A 25,553-nucleotide genomic window follows, 5' to 3' on the forward strand; every position below is an offset into this window, starting at 1 on the left:
TGGGAGGAGAGGGTAAGGGATACGTGACTGGGGTGTTGTAAGGGAAGTGGATGGTAAGGGAAGGGAAAGGTACAGGTGATGAGAGGAGGAAGGAGAGTTAAAGGTGAGTGAGAATATGTGTTTATCTCTCTCTCTCTCTCTCTCTCTCTCTCTCTCTCTCTCTCTCTCTCTCTCTCTCTCTCTCTCTCTCTCTCTCTCTCTCTCTCTCTCTCTCTCTCTCTCCTCACAAGAGCGCCACAGGGTCAGGCGCCCTCCACTCCCATTTAATCAGATGCATGAGAAATCTTAAACTTTTCTTCGTTGCGTCATCAATTCCGGGGATTATAGATATTAATAACAAAGGATATCATTACGTATAATAAAAAGAGCTCGTGAAGCATGATTTTTTTTTCCTTCTCTCAATTTAGTTGTTAGGTCAGAAACCAATAAAGCCTTTAGTGGTGTGGTGGTGGTGGTGGTGGTGGTGGTGGTGGTGGTGGTAGTGGTGGTGGTGGTGGTGTGCCCCCGCTAGCCATCACCACCATCAGGCGAGAGCCTGGTGGTGGTGATGGCTAGGTGGAATATGTAGGTTGAAACACAGTTCTTTGTGAGCCCGCCACCGTGGGCTTCGAGGCAAGACACTAATGCCACTCATTGCTTGTCATTCAACAAGAAGGTGCAACATGAATTATACGCGCCAAGTCATTACGATGCGTAATGTTATGTGTGATTTACAAGGTTTTTATGCTGACCTGCGCTCCTCCATCCCGACCACGCTAATGACGGGGAATTATGCAAATTACGAAATAAATAAACCCTTTTTTGCATGCGTAATGACTTCTTCCATATATATATATATATATATATATATATATATATATATATATATATATATATATATATATATATATATATATATATATATATATATATATATATATATATATATATATATATATATATATATATATATATATGGGTAGATACATAGATAGATAGATAGATAGGTAGATACACACACACACACACACACACACACACACACACACACACACACACACACACACCCTTACGTGGGCAGTCGGCCCCGCCTCTCTGCCACACCTGCACGACATACACTCGCTCTGTGGAATATCAAATCGTCATCAAGAGGGACAGGTGCGCGGGACCCGGATATGGGGACGGCGGGGCAGAGGGGCAGCCCTCGCCAGGTAAACAATCCCTTCCATTCACCACGCAAGACGCCCATTCATCTCACCTCAAGTAAACACATTAAAAAAAAAAATCCAGGATGGCACAGAAGAGTTCCGGAAAGATTGACTCAGCTCTTCATGGTGTGTGTGTGTGTGTTTCACTGTTTGATCTGCTGCAGTCTCTGACGAGACAGCCAGACGTTACCCTACGGAACGAGCTCAGAGCTCATTATTTCCGATCTTCGGATAGGCCTGAGACCAGACTGTCCGTGTGTGTGTGTGTGTGTGTGTGTGTGTGTGTGTGTGTGTGTGTGTGTGTGTGTGTGTGTGTGTGTGTGTGTGTGTGTGTGTGTGTGTGTGTGTGTGTGTGTGTGTGTGTGTGTGTGTGTGTGTGTGTGTGTGTGTGTGTGTGTGTGTGTGTGTGTGTGAGACCTGATCATCTGTAGCTACATTGACTTAACATTAATTTCCTTCATGGTAGAGATATACAGCATAATTCCTTTCAGATTACAGAGAGAGAGAGAGAGAGAGAGAGAGAGAGAGAGAGAGAGAGAGAGAGAGAGAGAGAGAACATTGAAGAAGGAAAAACCTTGTGGCGTCGTCAGCACTCAGCTCATCATTTACCCCATGGCCTCTCCTCAAGCAATGAAAGGATCTTGGATTACTTTTGAGTATGGTATCACATCGCATCACTGACGTCAACAGGAGCAATCAAGTCCTTTAAGCTCTTTTATCATGTTGCTTAGTTAAAGTAAACCAGGAAAAAAAATACTATATCACTTGTCACATTGTTATTAGATGTAGAAACGTTAACTTTAACCGACCATATATTTTTTTTTTTTTTTTTTTGCATACATATTATCATTTCTTTATTCCTTCCGCGAGTGCCATGTTTAAAGAAGAGTATTCGTGAACGTCTTGCTCTCATAATGAGTGCATTTCAACCGGCCCGGTAATAATCAGTCAAGTTTTCATGGATGGTATATCTATTCACAGTGAGAAGGTTAACTTAAAAGACCCATGTTACTGAACGATGTGCTCTCTACAAGACTATTCTTTAGAGGCCATTAATATACTAGGACAGGTTGTTGTTGTTTTTTAGGGCTGCGAAGATTTAGTTATTCGTATGCTTCCTTTTCACACAGTAGAATACTGTTACACTACCAACACACAGATATAAGTCAGGCTCTCATGATTGTTTCCTTTACTCAGAGTCCGAAAACTTGTTACACTACCCATGCAATTGTGAAAATAACCTTGGAATCTTCATTATAGCCTGATGAATGTAATTGAGACTCTAAACACACGAAACGCTTCAAAACACAAACCGAAGCCTCGTGAAAACCACCTCCCCCGTAATATACCTGTTGCTCCTGATGCCGCGCAGCCTTACGCTCTCCTCCCTAATTGACACTTAGGGCCAGAATCAGATCAGGTGGAACTGGTAATTACTTAAGCAGCTTCTACAAATAATTAATAGGGAGCGTCAAGATAGCAGGGCGTGGGAGTCACTACGTTTTGCTCAGCTGGTTCGTAATCAGTTCGCAAAAAGCTTCGAATGACGACGAATCTCTGCTCAGGGTGTTGTAAACTTTACTTCTTTTAACTAATAAACAATTTCCAACATACGTGCGAGTCTTGATTTATTAGTTTGTGATGCAAGACGTGTTAAAATTTTATGGCATTAATGTTTATGCAATGATTTTCCTAGAGAGAGAGAGAGAGAGAGAGAGAGAGAGAGAGAGAGAGGTGTTCTGAGACTAGCTTAAGTGATTAATTAAGAAAATACAAACAAAAAAATACCAGAGGCCACAGAAGAGCGTTGAACTGCCAGGCCACGGAGAGATGACTTTGGGAGTGACCGCTAAGAATGCCTGTGATGACTGACAGTGACGGCGATGGTGGTGATGGTGGTGGTGGTGGTGGTGGTGATAGTGATGGTGATGATAGTACATGTAAACCCAGCCCATCACAGACAACATAACGAATTGAGGTAGCAGTAAGAAGAATATATATTATAAGAAAGAGATAAACTTGATAATGAAAAGCAGGTAGAGGAGGATAGATAGAAACGTAGAAGAGAGAGAAGAGAAGAATGAAAAAAGGAAAAGAAGGAAAGGTGTTGATAACAATTAGGTGAAATAAATTAAGCAGTGACGTGGCAGACATGGATTATAACAAATACAAATTAAGGAACTGCAAAAAACGAGAAGAACCGAAGGAGATTCAACGATGATGGTGATGATGATGATAATGATGATGATGATGATGATGATGATAATGATAATGATGATGGTTCTTGGTAATTATGACACTGAAGAAGAGGATGACAGGATGACAGTTATAAAGGACTTTTACACACACACACACACACACACACACACACACACACACACACACACACACAAGACCATTTACGGCAAAACCACAATACGCCCTTTGCTTGTTCCCGTATTTCACACAAACCTTGGAGACCACAGCTGATAGACGGCTACACATCTCCCGCGTCCATCCTTGCCGAGTGGAGTCTCTTCCTCGAGGCGCTCGCCACTTGGGTCCGCGAAGCACTAATTCACTACGAGATTAATTAAAACCGCACAGTGCTTTGCCTTCAAATTATATACAGCTGGGAATTGAACGCGTACACGCAAATACTCTCACACACACACACACACACACACACACACACAAAGCCGAGGAGTGTGTAGGCAGCGGGGAGCATGAAGTGAGTCACCTCAGGTAAGGTTGACACAAAACAGAGATTGAATACAGTTGTTAATAAAGTTTTCTACAAAAGCAGTTAAGGATTTTTTTCTTTAAAGTCTTGTATTTGAGAAAATTTTATGATTTGTGTTACTTGCAAAATGCCTTGTGTAGCTGAAGCCACATTTGGAATGTGTTTAAGTAAGAAATCATTGTAAAAGGTATTGGGTGTGTACATTCAGCAGAGGGATGAGTGGTAGTGGTGATGGTGGAAGAATGGTCAGCGGTACAGAGGATGGCCAGCAACACAAGTGTTCACGGAGAGAGAAATGAATTATGATGGAGGAGCAGTTAGTGATGGATGGATGATTGGTGACGCAAGGCAAAAATGATGAAAAAGTGGCACATTTGCCTCAGTGCTACCACACACTTCTTTATTCCTCCCTGGGCGGGCTGTACCTACTCAGCGTCTAATCTCTCAAAACATGACCCATACAAAATCTTTTCATCAGTTGTGTCCACAAACAAACAAGTGAGGAGAGGCATCGCGTCGAGTCATCCCCGCTCCCGGCCTTTCACTGACACCTGTGGTGACGAGGGCCAGGGCGGCCAGGCACACTCCTGCTCCCTCCCTACAAGAGGGTCCTTGAGGGAGCAATAAACTCCCGCAAAGAACGCTGAGAAATCATTACGCAGCACAACGCATCGCTAAGACGTCGTACATTACACTTGACAGGTAAAAAAAAAAAAAAATCTTCAGGTCAGACAGTTTAAGATTTTCTTTTTACTTTCCTCAACATCAAACAATCGCAATACAATTTTCATTGTCACTTACTGGTCGAGGACAAGAAAGGCAAACAACACCTGCGTCACCTTCGTTCACCGCAAATAGATCTCGATGAGCAAGCAAAGAAGCAGGCAGCGAGTTGCAGCATAAAAGCTTATCTTAAATTCGCTCAGATGAGAATGGGATACACTTTAACAAATTCGTTCATATTTCAATCCATTCACACCCACTTGGGAGGAGCGGACGTGGTCCACTGCTACGTTCTTCTAAGTAGTGAAGGTTAGGCAAAGGTAAAGAGAATTCTCTTTATCTTGAGTTAGACTGTATCTGGCGGGTCTGGTGGCGGAGACCATGTACAGTACAATAATTCCCTCCGCCTGTCACTCGCCATCCCTTACGCGACGCTGCCTTCCGTCACAACAAAATACAGGGAAGGTTATCACACCCTCCGTCGCTCATTTGCTGCCCATATAGGTGAGCTCAGTGGGCCGCTGAGCCACGCTGGTCTGGTACTCTTCCGCTGCAAGTTTTAGCCATGAAGATCAAGCAGGACAGAGGCCTGCGGTTCTTTAATAATGACTTGCTGCTCGCAATGTTTATTCAACAAGAAATGGAGGAGGATGAATGACATTCTGTCTCAATTTACAATAGAACACGACAAATTATTCATGTACAATAATAAGATTTTTCTGTGATATCAGTAGAGCAATGATTATGTGATGCACAGTGTATGATGAAAGAGAAAATACACAAGCCTTATAAACAATTTGCATTCACCCGTGACAGAAGGAGGAAGTGTTGTCAAGTGCAGAAGTGGAGTGCATGAGTGAGATGGAAGACACGTGCGAGAGAGGCAGCAGGCAACCCTTCCTCCTCCCCCACCATACCCCTCCCCACCACACCCTGGCCCCAAGCACAGCCAAAGGGAGCAGTGACGCTAATAGTAATGAATCTGATAAGCCTCAAGTGAAGAATGTGACACAGGTAGAACGTTTGATTAAATCAGTGATTCCTTCTTGTGTACACTGCCATCCCCTATGTACACACACACACACACACACACACACACACACACACACACACACACACACACACACACACACACACAAAAAAAAAAATAAATAAACATAAACACACTTACACACACTTGTAGTCTCAGTGAAATTATACACTTGAAGTTGGACAGGTCTTCGCGTCCCCCTCGCCAGTGTGTCTACTGTAAATAACAAGATAAACCCACAGCTATACATCTCCCACATGCGAAGTACTGCCGTTTGTGGACTGCTGTTTACATCCTCTTGTTGGAAGGGGTTTGCATGGACGTCTCTAAGGGTCTGAAGTGGGTGGGCGCCTGGCCTAGGCCGTGGTGGAGTAGAGAAGGCGGGGCAGGGCTGAGTGGACTGGAGTGGTCTCATAGCAAGGGGTGGGGAGGAGAGGACTACAAATGAAGCTTTATCTTGTGAGGGAGGGAGGGAGAACGCTACCACGGGACAGGCGTCTGGTGAAGGATGAGATGCCATCACGAATGTTGGGGAGAAAATGTTGCCGAGTGGCGCGGCTGATACGCTATCTGTGCCGCTCTCCGCGATGGGCTGTGCTATCTAAATGAATGCAGGACAAACAGAATAGCGTGTTTTGGTGATAATAGTGCTGCGGAGGGGAGGGCTTAGGGAGAAGGGGCTGGTGTTATGGACATGTTGCTTTTTATTCCGTCGGCCACAAAGAGTCTGAGATGACCCCGCTGCCCCGACGCCCTGAGGTGCAGCACCCTGGCGCCACCCTCAGGTGCGCCGCTCAACAGTGCTGGGGACATAATCAGCATCACTGCCATGTTGTTTTGCTAATAAACCAAGAAAATATTTTCGGTTTTACACGAGTTTCTCTTGATTGTTGTGGTTTTCTATTATAACAAAACTCGTTTTCTTTCACTGGCAAATTGGTGTGTGTGTGTGTGTGTGTGTGTGTGTGTGTGTGTGTGTGTGAGAGAGAGAGAGAGAGAGAGAGAGAGAGAGAGAGAGAGAGAGAGAGAGAGAGAGATAATTCATTCACAAAATATGAAGTACAGCGCCGCCAAAAAATACATATTAAAAAAGCCAGACAAGTGCAATGAGTTCCAATCTGAATACAGTTTTGGCGCTGCGAGATCGAACAACAAAATCTTCAAAGGCGGGCGAGGGACCCCTGCCCCCGCCCGCCCCTCCACGATCTACTTAATGGCCAGCCAACCCTCGCCCCTTGCTCGTCCTTTTTTTTTTTTTTTTCGCTAACGTACTTTGAAACACGTGAAAAACAATTCAGCTATAATATAGTAACACACTCTAAACTCGAAGCACTGATTTACTTTATTCATTTATTTTTCTTTTTTGCTGTGTTTTCCTCTTTAACAGACAAGAGGTCCATTGTGTCTCGGGAAAAAAGACAGACAACATTCAAACACTTTACAGACTCGTCATTTTCTCCCCTTATGAATTCCTCAGTGCTTATTACCGACTCCAATTGAAAACTTCCCTGCATCTTTATCAGCAACTTCAATCCTCTAAAAATCTCAGTCTGGCGAAAACACTTTATGCATTAACCTTGATTAAATTTACTGACGCTCGTATAAGTAATGAGGACAAGCCTACAAACTGTCTCATGCGAAGCGTCAGCGTCCGAAATAACCAGCACACGCGGCCGGCAGGAGGAGGCGTGGAGTGTGAACCGCACAGTCACAAGGGTAAATATTTGGACAAACCTCGGAGGACTGGGCGGGCGGTGACAGGCTCGGAGAGGGAACTATTAGCACTCTCGCACTCCCGCCAATTAATTACAACCCGACGACGTTGGCCACGCTTAGGACACACATTTATCACTGAACTTGCGTCTACAGGGCGTGGGCGTGGGCGTCACTTGGTAAACAATGGCGTTCCCGTAGCAGGGGTGGGCGGGGCGGCGTGGGGAGTGAGTCACACGAAAGGGACCATGTAATGAGACGACGCCGACCTGCGGACTGTGGCCACGATGACGCCCAACCTGGGCCACGAGGTGGACCGGATGCGTGAGCCAAACGAAGCAAAGAACCTTGATAAGAACCGCTCTAATCTGCCTTCCCTTCATTGACTAAATTTCCCGCGCCCAAATGAGTCATGTAGCATTAGGAGGAGGCTTCACTAAACGGAGGCTTAAGTCTCCAATCAATGAGACCCTTAATTAAACCTTTCACACACGCCCATTCTGCCACTAGAGTATCTAAAGCAATTCTTCACACCTACTTATTCCGTGTCCGACAGGTACTGATTACCATAGCAAGAAAACAAGGAAGGTGGAGGGCAAAGGAGAGAGAGAGTGAGGAGGAGGAGTAGGAGGACAAGATGTCTTAACGGCGACCTCTCTGTCACCTCACAACAGTCTCAGGACCTCGCCGATTCGTACCCACGTCAATTCTGTGCCTTAAGAGCTCGTAATCGTATTATTTCTCCTCCTTACCCTACCGTCACCAAATGAAAGGTGTCGCCCTGCCTGAAACACAAGCCAAAGGTTCACCCCAGCCCTGCCCCAGCGTCCCCCAGCGAGACAACTCAGCCCCGTCACTTAGCATACCCGTCAGACACCACAACACGACCCGTCAGAAACCCCATCAGATCCTCGCCAGGCACTCTTGAACCCCACCCCGGGCCTCGTCCCTGCAAACCCTTTATGCCACCCTCCCCCATCTCCTCGTTCGCGCAACAAACACGCCCCTTTAACGCTGGCAACAACACCGACGCCACCCTTCGCCCCTCACCGGCGCGGCTTGTCCCAACGATACATCAGCCCGGACCGAGGCCACGACCACATCATTCATCAAACTATATTAAGCAGAGTTAGCGTACGTCGAGGGTGGAGATGAGGGTGGAAAAATAATGCGTACGAGTTTATTTTCAAGGACGGGTTACCAGCCAGCAACGGGTACGTACGTGAGAGGGCCCTGCATGACAAAGGCACCGACGATGGAGTACGTAAGTCTTCTCTACCACGCAACCTTCCCTTCCCTTCCCCCTTGAGCGTCGTAAAGGAACAGCCCTCGACGTGTGTAAAATGAGGAATGTTTTTAGTACCACCAACGGGATCACTAAAGGACGAAAAGACGGTGGTGGGTGAGGGAGACGAAGAATGCTGTACTGTGGACTGTAACATATAGAGGAGGGGGAGGAAGAGGATGGGAGGTTAAGAAAAAGACTTAAAGAATAGTGGAAGGGATGAACACCAAGAGAAAAATAGGGAAACTGAAAGAATGGAAGAGATAATGCATGAAAGAAACTCGAAATACGACAAATTAAAGAATACATATACATAGAAAGAAAAATAAAATAAAAAAAACACAGAAATGAACACTGAAGAAAAGCAAGGATACAAATATAAGAGAGAGAGAGAGAGAGAGAGAGAGAGAGAGAGAGAGAGAGAGAGAGAAACACACAGACAAAGAAAGAAAGAAAGAGAAACCAAGACCAGAATCCCATCAATTAAACGAAAGAGAGAAAAAAAAAACACATTAATAGACGGCAGAGGCAAACGAATGGGTGAAAGGAAGAAAGGAGCAAAAGATGAAGAATTACAGACACACACAATGAGGCGTGAGAAGGGGGTACGAAGGCGGTCGCGTCGTAAAGGGAAATTATAGCTATGACGAGGGAGAGAAGTGAATAAGGCAAGGAAAGGCTTATGAGCGGGAAGGCCATAAGCAGCGTCATTAGTGGAGACCTGGAGGTGTGCAGAAAGGTGTGGTGTGTGAATTATTGCACCTGCTTGTTTTGTCTGTGCGTGGGAGAGAGAGAGAGAGAGAGAGAGAGAGAGAGAGAGAGAGAGAGAGAGAGAGAGAGAGAGAGAGAGAGAGAGAGTACCAACAGACAGGTAAGTAGATAAAGTAAGTAACAAGCAATAAAGACTAAGAGACACATAGAGAAAGAAAGACAAACTGACCAGAGAGACAAGGATACAACAGCAGAGAAACGGACAGAAGGACACAATTAACAGGATTAAACAAACACACAGACAGGCAGAGAGAGAGAGAGAGAGAGAGAGAGAGAGAGAGAGAGAGAGAGAGAGAGAGAGAGAGAGAGAGAGAGAGAAATTCACTCAAGATCTTTCCTTATAGGCAAACGCTACTGTAAGGAACACATGTTAAATAAGAAAACATTTACGTGCATAAGAGGATGAAGAAGCAACAACTACCTTTTTAACTGACAGAAGACCAAAGAAAGGAACGAAACACTGGGAGAAACTTGCCAGAGAAAGAAAGAGAAGATAAAAATAAAACTAGACGATATTACTAAGAGAAGACAGGGATTTCAGTAAGAGACCAAAGAACAGTTCCCCAAAAAACACTACAACCTTAATATGCAGCACGAAATTGAAAACTACAAAGCTAAAAGAGAACATGACGATGGAAGAAAAAAATAGAGAAAAGTAACACAAAGGAGGTAGAGGAGGAGGAGGAGGAGGAGGAGGAGGAGGAGGAGGAGCAGGAGGAGAAAAAAAAAAGCATGAGGTACGAAAAATAAACGAAACCGAGAAAAAAGGAAAAACAAAATGAGAAAGAAGAAGAGGTAGAGGAGGCGGAGGAGGTGCAGAAAGTGATGAAAAGGGAGGAAGAGGATTAGGCGAAGAAGGAAGAGGAGGAGGAAAAAGGATAAGAACAAGAGGAGGAGGAGGAGGAGGAGGAGGAGGAGGGGGAGGAAAAGAAGAAGAACAAGAGGAGGAGGAGGAGGAGGAGGAGGAGGAAAGGGAGGAGTAAAGGTACGAGAACCATAATCCCAAAACCACAGTACCCGTGTAACATCATTATGCAAATCCTGAGTGCCCTTAGCAACCCTGGGTGTTACACTTTGTCTGCCCCCTGGTACAATGCTCTGCCAGACGCTACGACCCTCACCACACACACACACACACACACACACACACACACACACACACACACACACACACACACACACACACACACACACACACTCATACACAAACTCACGCACACACGCAGCTTAACCCAAAACACCCACACATCCATTGTATCCAAGTTCATGCATTTGTGACCTTTAACCCTTCACCATTACTATATCCTCCCTTACAGTACATTTTATAACCCTTTACATTTTCCCCCTTACACTCCAGTTCCTAGCCCTTTAACCCTTTAGGACCGTATACTCATATTCTCTTCTTACAGTCCTTTATTTTTTTTAAAATCAATCCAATACTCTTTACTATATTATTACCTACACTTCTACATCTCTACCTGAAGACACTAATCCTCTAACACCACTCGACACTCCTTAACCCCTTCAGTACTGGAACGCATTTTTACCTTGAGTTCTGGGTGTGATTAGACGATTTTATTTGCATTAGGAAGTGTCTATGGAGCTCAGAAGATTAATGGCCAGAGTGTTCACTATTCTAACCCCCACATAAATTTCTGAAGCTGTATAAAATCACTAAATAGTATGCACAATGAATGTGAAAAAGCGTCACAGCACTGAATGGGTTTAGTTCACCTATTCCCTCCACCTGCAGGTATAAGAACTGACCTACTTCTTCCTCTCGGCTTACTTGTCTAGTGCAGTCCACACAAAGCCTGCTTCCTCCACCTACACTGCAGTCTGTCTTTCGTCTCTTACACTGCACATTCAACAGACCCCTCACGCCCTCCTACCATACCAGACAAGCCTAATTCTCTCTCTCTCTCTCTCTCTCTCTCTCTCTCTCTCTCTCTCTCTCTCTCTCTCTCTCATCCCACTCCCTCTCCCTTAGCATCACACGTTCTACTAACCCTCTCCACTCACACCCCATAAAGTTCCTCCTACACCCACACCCGGTCTCTCACTCTTCTTCCTCCTCCCTCTGCCACCAACGCAATCTTCTGCCACCCTTGTCCTTGTTGAAGGATGCGCGCGGAAATTAATTAGATACACGAGGACTCCAGCACAATGGGACGTGAATGTGAGCGACGATGGGCATAGGAGGACGATCCGGGTGAAGTAAAAAATATATACATACATGGATTAAGATGAAAGGCGAGGAGAAATACAAGAGTTAAGGAGGAAAAGTAAGAAGGAAGAGAGGAGTGAGGAAGGGAAAGTCAGAAGGAAAAGAGGAGTTAAGGAGGGAATGAAGAGAGAAGTGAGGGAGAGAGGTCGAGGAGAGAAGAGAGGAGTAAAAATGAAATATATAGCTAAAAAAAAAAAAAGAAGAGAGAGAATGATGACTTGGTGAATACAGTTTGGCTGAAATAAATAGATAAAGGAATAAGGAACTAAATCAATAAAAGCTAAAAAAAAAAAAAAAAAGATATTACAGAGATAAAAGTAATAAATGCGAAAGGAGAATAACTTAAGTCAAGAGTGAAGAAAAATGAGATGGAAAATATAAATAAACAATGAAATATAAAGACAAAAAAAAAAAAAAAGCAATTCCAACTTCCCCAAGCAACAAAAATGAAACTGACACGAAGGAGAGATGAAAAATTAAACACATTAAAGAAAACAGAGAAGAAAACCCAAAGGCGATAATTTTTCCTTCTTTCACTTATCTAAATGTTTCTCGTACACTGCCTTATGACATATTTACACAACTCTTATCTCTCTCTCTCTCTCTCTCTCTCTCTCTCTCTCTCTCTCTCTCTCTCTCTCTCTCTCTCTCTCTCTCTCTCTCTCTCTCTCTTCATACAAAAAAGGAACATGCTCACTTATACCTTGCGTCTTGACTGAACTAAAGTAAAATTGAAAACCCGCCTTTATCTGATCGGGAAACACATTTATTGCATTCTTTACTTCGTCGAGGCGTCATAAAGCTAATCAGTGTTCTCTCACCTGCCCGGCCAGTCAGGTAAACAGCTTCAACTTCTAACCTGAGGCATAAAGAACGCGACGGAGTGAAGAGGAGAAACTACATATTGCAAAGTGATGGAAAAAACATTAAACGTACACTAAGAGGGGGAAGGAGGAAGAAAGGAAAAATGAGAAGAGAAGCGTGAGGGAGGGAAGGAGACAAGGAGGAGATGAGTGAAGGAGGAAAGGAAGAAAGAAGTGAGAAAGGGAGGAGAGAAGAGGAGAGGAGTTAAAAGTGAGAAGAAAGGAGTGACAGAGGAAAGAGGAAGAAAGAGAGAGATAAGCGAGGGAGGTAAAGGAGAGAACAGAGAGAACCAAAGGAGAAATGGAGAAAAAAAAATCATAAGACATTTAAAGAAAACAATGGAGAAACAAAGGAATAATGGAGGAAGCAAGACTGACTGACGGGCATCACTAAAGAGGAAAGAAAGAAAATAAATGTATAGACAAAAATACGTTCTAAAATAAATGAAAACCAAAATGGAAGAGATAGATAAAAAAAAGCACAAATAACGAATACAGGTGAATGAAAAAAAATTAATAAAGGAAGTAAAATAGAAAAGAGGAAAGATAAAAAAAATATATATACAAATGCATGAAAGGAAAACATAGAAAAAAAATATCAAAGCATCTGAAATCACACTATAAAATAAATGAAGAAAGTTAAATGTTTACAAGACAGGAAAGAAATACGTTTACACAGGAGGGAAAATATACACAACAGCAATGATAAGGAAGCGGCAGACGAGAGGCAGACAGACAGACACACAGACAGACAGACAGATGCAAAGGAGAGAATTAAAATAACGAGGGATGAAGGGCGCAGGGACGGGTGAATGCAGGAAGATAGAGAGGAGAAGAAGGAAATTATGCATAATGACGAGAGAAATGTACGACACACACACACACACACACACACACACACACACACACACACACACACACACACACACACATCATGCAAGCAACCACTGAAAATAGCAACGCCAGGGATGTATGTTTGTCTGAGAGGAGGAGGAGGAGGAGGAGGAGACGGGTGAGAGAAGAGTTTAGAGAAGACGAGGAGGAAGAAGGAAGAAGGGAAAAACAGACAACACCAGAGAGAGAGAGAGAGAGAGAGAGAGAGAGAGAGAGAGACTTTAGTACACAACAATACGTCTTGTGAACGGAGAGGTGTCCTTTCTTTAGTGTGTGTGTGTGTGTGTGTGTGTGTGTGTGTGTGTGTGTGTGTGTGTGTGTGTGGAAAGTCAGTTCGTTGGCAGCAGTGAACACTATTTCAGTAATATCTTTTTAAATTAGGTTTACCATCGAAGCTCAAGTCTCTCTCTCTCTCTCTCTCTCTCTCTCTCTCTCTCTCTCTCTCTCTCTCTCTCTCTCTCTCTCTCTCTCTCTCTCTCTCTCTCTCTCTCTCTCTCTCTCTCTCTCTCTCTCTCTCTCATATGCAAATCTTACTCTTAATTCAATACACATCTAATTTACATAGAATAAATACGAGAACAGTTGTTGCTCAGTAAACCAGCCATGAAGGTACAAAGTGAAGAACGCGTAAGATTTCTATCCAAACTTTTACAACCTGAACTGCGAGGAAGGGAAAAGGGAGGACGAGAAGGAGGAGGAGGAGGAGAAGGAGGGAGAGAAAGGAGGAAGGAGGAAGGAGGAGATGAAGAGGAAGGAAGAAAAAAGGAGAGTACGTAAGTATGCATCAACAAGGTTTACGAAAAAGATATCTGCCTTCCTTACACTTGAGACGAAGAAAGAAATAGCTACTGTAAACTCTCTCTCTCTCTCTCTCTCTCTCTCTCTCTCTCTCTCTCTCTCTCTCTCTCTCTCCACACACACTCAGACTGGCCATAAAAGCCGCGCCAGACGAACAGAAGGACGTGTCTTTTTATTCGTTAATGTATCTCACTTGCCGTCTTTGTTTATGCACTCGTAAAAAAAAAAAAAAACGGAGGTAAAAAGTAGCCCTTGGTCAGTTGGCTGCATTATGTGGCACCGGACCGGGAGACTTTACCCAGTTGGCGCCAGGACGTGGGTAGTCATGGCCACGAGTCGAGAGGCTAAACTGCTGTACTCGTATCTACTTTGGCTGGCGTTCTTCCCCGTTTCCTGTCGTATGTTCTCCTGTTTCCTTTCTTAAATTTCCTTGCTTTTCTACTTTAACTTCAATCTTTTCCTCCCTTAACTCCTTCAATCTATTGTTTTCTAATATTCAACTGCAAATTGTAAACGGAACTGAGTGGCTCATTACACATTAGTTTGAATCTATCATTGTAGTTTGTTACTTTCAAGGTTGTATAAGGCAATATATCCATCGATACAACTACTAGTAAGATGACAACTTCCTTACAAAACCTCATAGTTGAAAGATGCTTAGATCTGAGGCCTTAGGATCGAGAGAAAACAATAAACACAAGGGAAGGAAATGCGGCATGTTAGTCAACTTTTGATTATAGCTATACAATGAACCATAATCTGAAACATTTCTACATCGCAGCTTCACTACTTTCAAAAGACTGCAGGTGAAATAACACGAGTTTCTATGATTGTTTATACAGTTTTAGTGACAAATCAACAAGGTTTCTACATAATTAAAGGGAGGAATAGTCTTGAGAATCCGGCTCATCATTTCTGTGGTCTTTGAAAACAGTCGTGGCAAGAGAGCAAAGTGTTCCTGAGTGCAGGCCAATAACTAATACACCACATCACACCATACCTCACCACACCACGCCATGCCAAGCCAAGCCACGTAATCCATCTATGAGCTTTGCCAGCTTCCACCAATGGCTTAACAGAGATGCAAAGCTAACAGCTGAGGAATGACAACAAGAAGGTTTACGAAAGAGAAATTTTACTACACAGGAAATGGTTGATAAAACCTTTCAACATTTATCGCGGAGGGCTTTAGTAATAAACGTGTGTGTGTGTGTGTGTGTGTGTGTGTGTGTGTGTGTGTGTGTGTGTGTGTGTGTGTGTGTGTGTGTGTGTGTGTGTGTGTGTGTGTGTGTGTGTGTGTGTGTGTGTGTGTGTGTGTGTGTGTGTGTGTGTGTGTGTGTGTGTGTGTGTGTGTGTGTGTGTGTGTGTGTGTGTGTGTGTGTGTGTGTGTGTGTGTGTGTGTGTACTATACATAGAGGGATGTTGTAAGGGGTACGTTGTGTGTTATGTTGCAAGGTGCAACTTAGAGAAAGACATGTTGTAGGAGTGTCGTTGTGGTGGTGGTGGTGGTGGTGGTGGTGTGTGTGTGTGTGTGTGTGTGTGTGTGTGTGTGTGTGTGTGTGTGTGTGTGTGTGTGTGTGTGTGTGCACTTGGAGTCTGTTACTACGAGCAATATGACTCGCCACTTAAGGCCCTTCACGTCCCGCCACTTCCTATACCCTGTGTTTGGCGAACATGTATGAGCGAGAAGAGCAACAAAAATGCATGAAACAGAACCCAAGTGCAGTAATTTGTACCTCGTGAATTAACTGCAGCATGTCAAGCCTCCTCGCTAGGCCTCAATTAAGTCATCGTGCTGATTCAGACCACGATGGCGGCCACTACACCAAGCACCGCTGCTTTATTAGGACTCTTCGTTAATGGGATGTTTACACGGGATGCCCTGAGCGCCCTCGCCTCCTGCTGCGTCATCTTGCTCTTGGAAAAGTGGATTTATTACTCATATCGTAAACTTGTATGAAGAAGAGAATTCACTGTTGCTTACGAGGGCACGTGCTACTGTTACCACGGTGCTAACTACCTTGTCGACACCCGGTGGTAAGATTTTATTAAGATCATTAGAGTATGATAAAGTGAGGATAGCTACAAGATATCATCAGGCTGACATGAAGCAGTCACTTTTCAAAATGTATCTTCCTAAGTCCAGCTATCACACCCATGTCCCAATTCAAGTAATGTGTCTTCTTTTAAGGTACTTTATAATGCAACACTAACAACATGGTTATTGTGTCTTTTATTTATCAGCATTCGAGAACCAATTTTTCCTTCCACATTCATACATAACTCCATTCACTATTTCTGTATCACTGTAACCCGCCATCCAACGAGCACTCATACGTACTCAGATTATCATTTTTTTCCTTCGTCATCAGCACCTGGGATAAAAAGTTAATTAACTCATTACAGCTTCCTTCATCTTTGTACAATTTCGCTCACCCTTCCCTTCCTCTCACTGCACGATCCCGTTATAAGGAATCATGTGTATTCCTAATTATAGCTACTATGGCCCTCTAACCAGCAGACCACGTCATCACCTCGCCGCCCTCAGCCTCCCCTTCCAAACATCTGCAGGATACAGCAAACACTCATCACCACCATCACCTTCCCCTCCAACATCACCCACACCTTCCCCCTCTTTTGTTAACACCTGCTATTAACGCTTTCTAAAATCCCCTTAACTCCCCTTCACTCCCCTTAGCCATTCCTATCATCACACTCCCTGCTCCTCCCTTCTTCCTTGCCTCACGGCCCCTCATCCATCCTTGGTTCGTATTCAGAAACGCTTTGTTCTCTCACCATGACTATTTTCGAAGGCCACAGAGATAATTAGCGAGATTTCCAAGAGTGTTTCTCCATTTGATAATGTAAAAATATTGTTAATCTGCCTCTATAACCATAAAAACACCTTAACCCCTTCAGTACTATGGCGCGTTTCCATATTCATTCTGCTTACTGTTTGGTGATTTTATGCAGCTTCAGAAACTTATATGGGATCAAAATAGTGAAGACTGTGACCATTAATCTTCTGATCTCCATAGACCCCTCCTAATGTTAATAAAATCATTCAATCACACTCCAAACTCGTGGTAAAAATGCGTCCCAGTACTGGAGGTAAAAAAAAAAAAAAAACTCGTGTAAATTTAGATAAAGCCTTTTGAAATAGTGGAGATGAGGCACAGAAGTGTTTGCGAATACGAGCCTTCTTGTCCATTCCTGTCATCAACCTGGACGCTCCCCTCACCTCCCCTGCTCATCTATATCATCAACCCAGACGCTCTCCACTGCCCTACCTCCCCCTCCTCCTCAACTCCCTCCCAGATCAACCGCAGAGTGAAGGTGAGACGGGCCAGGGCATCGTACCCACCGCCACAACCCTCCCGCGGCTCATTCAGACCTCGCTAAGTGCCACGCCCTCACCTCGCTCCGCCTCCTGGTACGTACACGCCGTTCGTTCCTCTGGCTGATCTCTTAATTAGCATTTTCTTTAGCACCCCCCCTCCCTCCCTCCTCTCTTCATCCATTTGTCTGCCAGGAGCGTGACTTGACGGGTTTGTTTGTATCTTTGACATCATCTTTTTTTAATGTGTTTATCTGTTTTGTTCTGATTTAGTGGTGTGGTTTTGTTGTGTGTGTGTTTTTTTTTTTTGTGTGTATTTGTGGTGGTGGAAGTTAAGTAAAGTTCTTTCTCTCTCTCTCTCTCTCTCTCTCTCTCTCTCTCTGGCACAAGAAGAAACTCTAAGGGATTCTCATTACCAACATACAAATGAGAGAGAGTAAAAACAGAACGAAACTTGAATGGAGACGTCTCCACCTCTCACACACACACACACACACACACACACACACACACACACACACACACACACACACACACACACACACACACACACACACCAGTCAAAAAGAATAGAGAAAAGAAATACTTGACAACAGCTCTCCCTCATCCCCTTCACGTCCATTACCTTCATACCTCCTAGTCGACCTCCCTGTCTCCCTGCTCGCCTCACTACTACCACCACCACCACCACCACCACCAGGGCGCCGTTCGTATAATCCTGCAGTTTGACTTGCTAAGGAGCACCGCCACCACCACCACCACCATGCTAACTTCCCTTCACTTCCTTTCCTGCAGAGTAGCGGCATTTCCCAGCGCTCACTCGCCCCTTCATCGTCCGCCACCACCACCCATCACTATTACTCTCACTAACATCAGCTCATCATCACCACCTATCATCATAATCTCCTACTTTTATCCTGTGTTATCTAGTCCATTCATTGCCAATATTTCCCATCTCCTCCTCAAACACATACCAAAAGCAAACTTCATATTTTTTTTTTCAGTTTCACACAGCGACATGAAACCCAACATTCTCATACTGCCATCATTCCTTCTCCTTCACCCAATTCTTTAATGGTCTCTCATTCCCGTATTCTGAAACGCTTTGCTCTTTCTCCATCACTGTTCTCCAAAGGCTGTAGTTGAAGATGCTCTTGTTTTTAAGGGTATTTTTTATGGTTTTGGTGAGGGTTTGGCAAGATATCTAGTTTATTAATAAGAGAAACTGTCTTGAAAACCCGGGTAGTTGTCTCTGTGGCCTTCAAAAATTGTCGTGGTGAGAGAGCAAGGCATTTCTGAATACTTTCTCTCAGTGACAAGCTCAAGGCACACTATCCTTCACTATACTCTATCATTCGCAGGTCACTATCACAACCACCATTACTGGCACCCTCTCCACTACAGTACCACCTTGCACGACACCACTTCATTGCATCTTAGAGACAATAAAGAGTATGTTCCTTGATGACCGAAGTGTTGCTTACTATTCCTTGCCTGCAGATTGTAAAGTGGATTGACGCGGCTTACTGTATGCTGTACTTGACTTAAGGCATTCCTGTTCACTACTGTCTAGTGTTATATGCGTATACATTAATCTCTCTCTCTCTCTCTCTCTCTCTCTCTCTCTCTCTCTCTCTCTCTCTCTCTCTCTCTCTCTGGATGCTTGGAGATAGTGAAGAGAGGAAGAGGTTAAATAGTTTAGTCATCCCTCTTTTCCTTCCTTCCTTCCTTCAGTTAGTATCAAGATAAATCTCTTTTTTCTTTACTCCTTGAGGTCAGTGAGGAGAAAAGGAATTAACTAGCAAACCCCTCTCTCATTCCATCCTATATTTCTTTCTCCTCCTCTCTCCGTCCTCAATCCCTTTTAGCCCTCCCTGCCTCTCCGTGCCCCTGTCCAAAACCAAACACAATGAGTACAAAAGCTTTTTACCTCCTAAGCTTTCCTTTTGCCCACTGTTAAGGTAATATCATCCTCCACCTCGGCCACAAATTTGGATGACACCTCTGCTGCCGGAAGTTTTATGACGAAGAGAGAAAAAAAATAATTTCCGTGTTGCTATGAATAGGAAGATAATGTAATAGAGATCATGTTACATTCTACAAGGAAGCCACAACGGAGATAAAGTCAAAGAACATTATGCAAAGAGGACACTTCAGGATAGGAAGAACAGAAGAGTCGTTACAATGGGACCGAGTGTTCTGTTTGTTGACATTTGTTGTGACTGATGGCACTGGTGTTGATTACTGTAGAGCTGAGAGTAAGGAAAAGTAGAGCCCGGGAGAGTCTGGTCAGTACTCACAGGATGGTGGTCCTAACAGGCACGTGTGGTATCCTCTTGAGGCCCAGGAACATGCAACGGACGGTGGTGCGGAAACAGAGGCATTTGGGCGGGCATCTGACAGTAGTGCCATCTGTTCCTCCCACTGCCACCACTACCACCATCACCGCTAAGGCCGCCTGCAGAAAGGTGCCTCCTCCGTGCGCTCTTCGCTCACTCCCACGACCCCACATTGTCCAGAATTGACACAGCAGTTAGCGTTGAAATCCTCGGCCACGTTCACGTATCCTCACACCAGTGCTCGGACATCACTGCATCTCACTACCACATCACTGTCTCGATTAGTATTTCTCCTTCAGTAACCCGCCGCACCACTACAATTCGTCCTGCTGAGAGTGGGAGAGTGGGAAGCGCAGGAGGCAGCGTGGCAGCCCGGGGCAGCAGACAGGCCTGGCGTGCTTACTCCTTACCTGCTGCGCTCACACTGGTTGGCTGAGAGCGAGCGTCGAGTGTGGTTCCCCGCACTACCATTCCTCTCCCTCTGCCTCCCCTTCACCCTACCCCAGTGTTGCCAAACCATTCACTTCATCCCTAACGACACGCTTCTAATGGTTACGCTCCTCCATACAATATCAAACCGCGGACAACTCTTGAATTTCACAATAAGGTCGCCGCCAAAACCCAAAGAGTAGAAATTGCCAGCCAACACTCACATTTGACAGAGTATCACATTGGCTATTCCTATTATCAAGTTCCCATCGTAAAGTTTGCTGGCTGTCATAACTTGCAGTGTGTTCCTTTCCTCTTGGTGAGTCACTAAGCCTTTACAGTGTCCGAGTGCCTGAAACAGCTGTACCGTACGTGTTCTCAAGTGTACCGAGGGACTGATTAGCTTTCTTTCAAACAAAATAGTGAAGTGAAACAAATTCCGCTTTTTTCGACAGACTGATTTGAAATAAATATTGACACAACTTATCTTCCTTCGCTTACCTTTCCACTACATCACGTCAATCACAACAATATCCTTACCATTAACATACCTCTTCATACGTGTCAACTCTCATGCATCAAGCGTAAGACTCACGCATTTTACCTCCATCTCAGTCTCACACGCAACGCCTCCAAAAACTCGCGCATTTTTACAAATATTTCCCAAATATTCTTTTTAACATGATATTTTCCAAAAGAAATTGTAAAACCGAATTTTCCGGATTATAAAACCTTGGCTTTGCTTCAGTTTTAAGCCTTCACCTGATTGGTTGATTACAGCCAACCACCAATCGCTATACATAAATCTATCTGGTGCTTTGTTGTTGTTGAGGCGTCGCCCTGGACCTGACCAGGGGCTGCGCCCCCTGGACCCCTGCTTCTCACTCTTTGGGACTTCTAGGGGTTGACAGATATGCCTCTTCTCTCTCTCTCTCTCTCTCTCTCTCTCTCTCTCTCTCTCTCTCTCTCTCTCTCTCTCTCTAAGACCGATGAAAAAGCCAAAAAATAAATAAATGGAAAAGATTAAAAGAGAAAACTATGTAACAAATGTTTAAAATCACCGTTGTTATTGTTGTTGTTGTTGTTGTTGTTGTTGTTGTCGTAATTAATGTTATTATCATTGTTATTGTTATTGTTGTTTTTTCTTGAGGTTATGTGATAGCTTTACGGCATTTGAAAGTCGCTGGTTTATCCCCCTTCAATACTGGAACACATTTTCACCATGAGTTTTGGATGTGATCAGACGATTTTGTTCACATTAAGAACGGACATGGAAGTCAAAAAGGTTAATGGTCAGACTCTTCACTATTTTCATCCCCTGCATAAGTTTCTGAAGCTGAATAAAACTACCAAATAGTAACTAGAATGAATATGAAAACGCGTCATGGTACTGAAGGGGTTAAGGGTAGCATGAGTTTCGTGACTAGCTAACAAACACGTCCTCATCCTCACTTGACTATAAGGTTGTGTTGGATTCCTTGAAGTTCCTCGTGAGAATATTTGGAAGTCAGTGAATGCATGAATGGCAAGGGTTTGAATACTCTTAATACTGATGATCCTTATTTCGTATTCAAAAAACATATTTTAAGCTCTTACTTAATAATATGACAGATGACAAACCACGCGCTGGCACACACACACACACACACACACACACACACACACACACACACACACACACACACACACACACACACACACACACACACACACACACACACACACACACACACAACAAAAGCAACACATTACCGGATTACGTCATTTGTTTACAGTCTCCCTCTCGTGTCTGCTCGTTTTCTTTTGAGTGTTTTTATCCCTTTCCACTCCGTTCCGTTATTTTCTTTGTAGTATCTCTCTCTCTCTCTCTCTCTCTCTCTCTCTCTCTCTCTCTCTCTCAGGTAATGCAGATGATACATTTTAAGCCGAGAAGCTGCGTTGGCTGTGTAGGTTTTGTTCGTTCCGTCGCTTTTTTTTTTTTTCTATGTTCGTCAGTCGAACTTTATTCTCTTCATGAGAAAGAATATCGTCAAATCTTGCAGTTGAATTACGTCCATAGTAGATGACACATTAACATCCAAAGAAAGTATTAGAGTTTTTCAGGGGAAAAAAGAAAATATCTTTAAGCACAATTTTGCATATTGATTTTTTTTTTTTTTTATAAGCCAAGTGTCTCTTATTGCTAGAGCGATGTTTTATGTTTTGTTATACCACACTTTAGTTTCTGCACACCAGCCAACGATTCTATTTGCTGCATGACAGTAGCCCATCAAATCCTCATACGACACTTACCACTGAGCAGAGGCGATCTTTACAGTCAGGCTAATTAAGCATTTGCTTGGGGCCCAAAATTGTCCAAGAGAGCAATGGTTCAGCCAATTCCAACTGATTTGACACAATCAGTCACTGCACACAGCTGTGCTGTGACAAGGTATAGAGTCTGTAGACCATGAATTTAGCTGTTCGAAATACCCTGAAGGGGCCCCTAAGCTAAACTCACCACTCCTGAGACCTCCTTACATTGTTTTGCTTGTGGCACCTGGGGAACCTTGGAATGCTACTGCCACATAGCAATTTGCACCTGAGATCCTGCGAAGTCACTGTTGCCTCTGGGCCTGTGAAGATGACGAGGACAATACAAGTTTTCTCTTCTCTCCGAACCTATCATGACGGCTTCCATCTTTTTTTTTTTTTTTTTTTTTAGTTGATATGACTCGTCTATGATTCCTAACATTTATAGTAAGAGCGAAGTGACTAAGGCATTTGTCTATATGTTTGTCATGTTTGTTGGTTGACAGAAAGTACTGTATTCACAGTTGCCTGCTGGTCACCCAGACAGTCTTCCCCATTACGGAGCCAGTGTACGTGTGTATTTACCTATAATACATACATAAAACATAATACATGTACATCATACTCCCAAAAAGAATTATGATCCTGACCTTGGACGTAAATTGTATTGACAATATGAAGAGGCAGGGACAAGAGAGGATGTAGGCAAAGGAGAAAGGATAGGCAAGTGTGGAGAAGTATATAGAGGCAGGGGCCAAGACATTACTCTTCTTCAGCCTATCAGCATAAACTACTGAGTTCTGTATGGTCTCATCATAAATTTTGAATTTGTTGACACTCAAATTTTTAGTAATGACATAAGAACCAGAAAATTTAGAATTAATTTTGACTTTCTCTCAGATGAACCCTTAAAAACATCATACACCTGGAAAGAAACTGGAGTTGCCTGCAGTAACATCTCAGAGCGAGACAAATGAAGGTTACGTTTAACAGAATCATGGATGATTTGCAAGGCTCGCAACTGGTTCTGTGTATAGACATCAACTGTGTATACTGGAACGCGAGGTTTTAGTAAGAAATCATATGGCAAACGTTTTGCAAAACCATAGACAATATAATGAGGTGTTTTACCAGTAGAAGGATTTATAGAACCACTGATACAAGCAGTCACATGAGGGAGCCAATCTGGCCAAGATTCATGTCATTGACCTGCAACATGACGCAAAATCTCAACTATCTTCTTGTTAGACCTGTATGTGTGTGTGTGTGTGTGTGTGTGTGTGTGTGTGTGTGTGTGTGTGTGTGTGTGTGTGTGATTCACCTCCTCGGTCGTGTGCTGGTCACCCAGCCAGTCTTCCCCATTATGGAGCGAGCTTAGAGCTCATAGACCGATCTTCGGGTAGGACTGAGACCACATAACACACTCCACACACCGGGAAAGCGAGGCCACAACCCCTCGAGTTACATCCCATACCTATTTACTGCTAGGTGAACAGGGGCCACACATTAAGAGACTTGCCCATTTGCCTCGCCGCTTATCGGGATTCGAACCCGGGCCTCTCGATTATGAGTCGAGCGTGCTAACTAACCACTACACTACGCGGTGTGTATGTGTGTGTGTGTGTGTGTGTGTGTGTGTGTGTGTGTGTGTGTGTGTGTGTGTGTGTGTGTGTGTGTGTGTGTGTGTGTGGTGGCGTATTTACATACACTTTTATCATAGTTGACGGAAAATAATTGCCCTTCACCCCTTCAATACTGGGACATTTTTACCTTGAGATTTGTGTATGATTAGGCCGTTTTATTGGCATTAGGAAGGGTAAATGGAGTTCAGAAGATTAATGGCCACAGTCTTCACTATTTTAATTCTCCCCATAAGTTTCTGAAGATGTATAAAATCGGCAATTAATAAGCAGAATGAATATAGAAACGCGTCATGACATTCAAGGGATTAAACAGGAAAACTCGCGCGCTAATCCTCACCAGGAAGAGATGACTAAAATCTTCCCAATTGCCCGCGGACCGCCACCTCACTCTGTCAGTCCTGCTATCTCGGCGGTCCAGCAACAATCTCTTCCATTCCTCCACCAGCTGATCTTCTCCAGCACTACCTCCACTCATGCCATCCACCTATAGTGCTCTAACTCTTCCACTAAACGCGCCACCCTTCACTGCTTCTGCTCGCCCTCTCTGGCCTTGTGCTCTGCTGGTCCCTCGCTGCTTTGTCGATTATTGTGAAGGTTTCTAGAATCCACAGAGACATGGTATGTACCCTTTCTGTCTTCAATAGTGAGTGGTCGGTGTGGAGAGCAGAGTAGATGTAACATGTTTTAATTGTTTATTATTTTTATGTAGTAACAAATTTCATCCATCTCGATTGTGTGTGTGTAATTCACCTCGGTCGTCTGCTGGTCACCCAGCCAGTCTTCCCCATTACGGAGCGAGCTCAGAGCTCATAGACCGATCTTCGGGTAGGACTGAGACCACAACACACTCCACACACCGGGAAAGCGAGGCCACAACCCCTCGAGTTACATCCCGTACCTATTTACTGCTAGGTGAACAGGGGCCACACATTAAGAGGCTTGCCCATTTGCCTCGCCGCCTCCGGGATTCGAACCCGGACCCTCTCGAATGTGAGTCGAGCGTGTTAACCACTACACTACGTGTGTGTGTGTGTGTGTGTGTGTGTGTGTGTGTGTGTGTGTGTGTGTGTGTGTGTGTGTGTGTGTGTGTGTGTGATGAGGTTGCCCAAGTGAAGAGAATCAATTGTAAAAAATAAATAAAATAATTTCTCATTCTTCGCAACCAACCTTGAGCAATGTTTCTGTTCCTCTCTCCCATTTACCCTTTGCTGTAAATATTCCTTCACTTTCATCACACCATTTCCGTAAATTATTGACTACTGACGGAATTCAAAACAGTTTATTAACCCAAAATATTCAC

At 43.9% G+C, this 25,553-nt stretch overlaps 2 protein-coding genes across 4 annotated transcripts in view; one reads left to right on the forward strand and one right to left on the reverse strand.

Moving 5' to 3' along the window:
- Positions 1–20,326, reverse strand: part of LOC123517412 (peroxidasin-like) — a 156,308-nt gene extending 135,982 nt beyond the window's left edge. For all 3 annotated transcript variants that reach the window (XM_045277432.1, XM_045277433.1, XM_045277431.1), the window contains exon 1: positions 19,851–20,326. In XM_045277432.1, the coding sequence (XP_045133367.1) occupies positions 19,851–20,062 (212 nt within the window). In that variant the 5' untranslated portion in view covers positions 20,063–20,326. The remainder of the gene's footprint in view (positions 1–19,850) is intronic.
- Positions 20,327–24,635: 4,309 nt separating this feature from the next.
- Positions 24,636–25,553, forward strand: part of LOC123517527 — an 8,729-nt gene continuing 7,811 nt past the window's right edge. The window contains exon 1 of the mRNA XM_045277670.1: positions 24,636–24,871. Coding sequence (XP_045133605.1) covers positions 24,869–24,871 — 3 coding nt within the window. The 5' untranslated portion in view covers positions 24,636–24,868. The remainder of the gene's footprint in view (positions 24,872–25,553) is intronic.

This window comes from Portunus trituberculatus, chromosome 42, assembly GCF_017591435.1.
Source record: "Portunus trituberculatus isolate SZX2019 chromosome 42, ASM1759143v1, whole genome shotgun sequence".
Classification (NCBI taxonomy): domain Eukaryota; kingdom Metazoa; phylum Arthropoda; class Malacostraca; order Decapoda; family Portunidae; genus Portunus; species Portunus trituberculatus.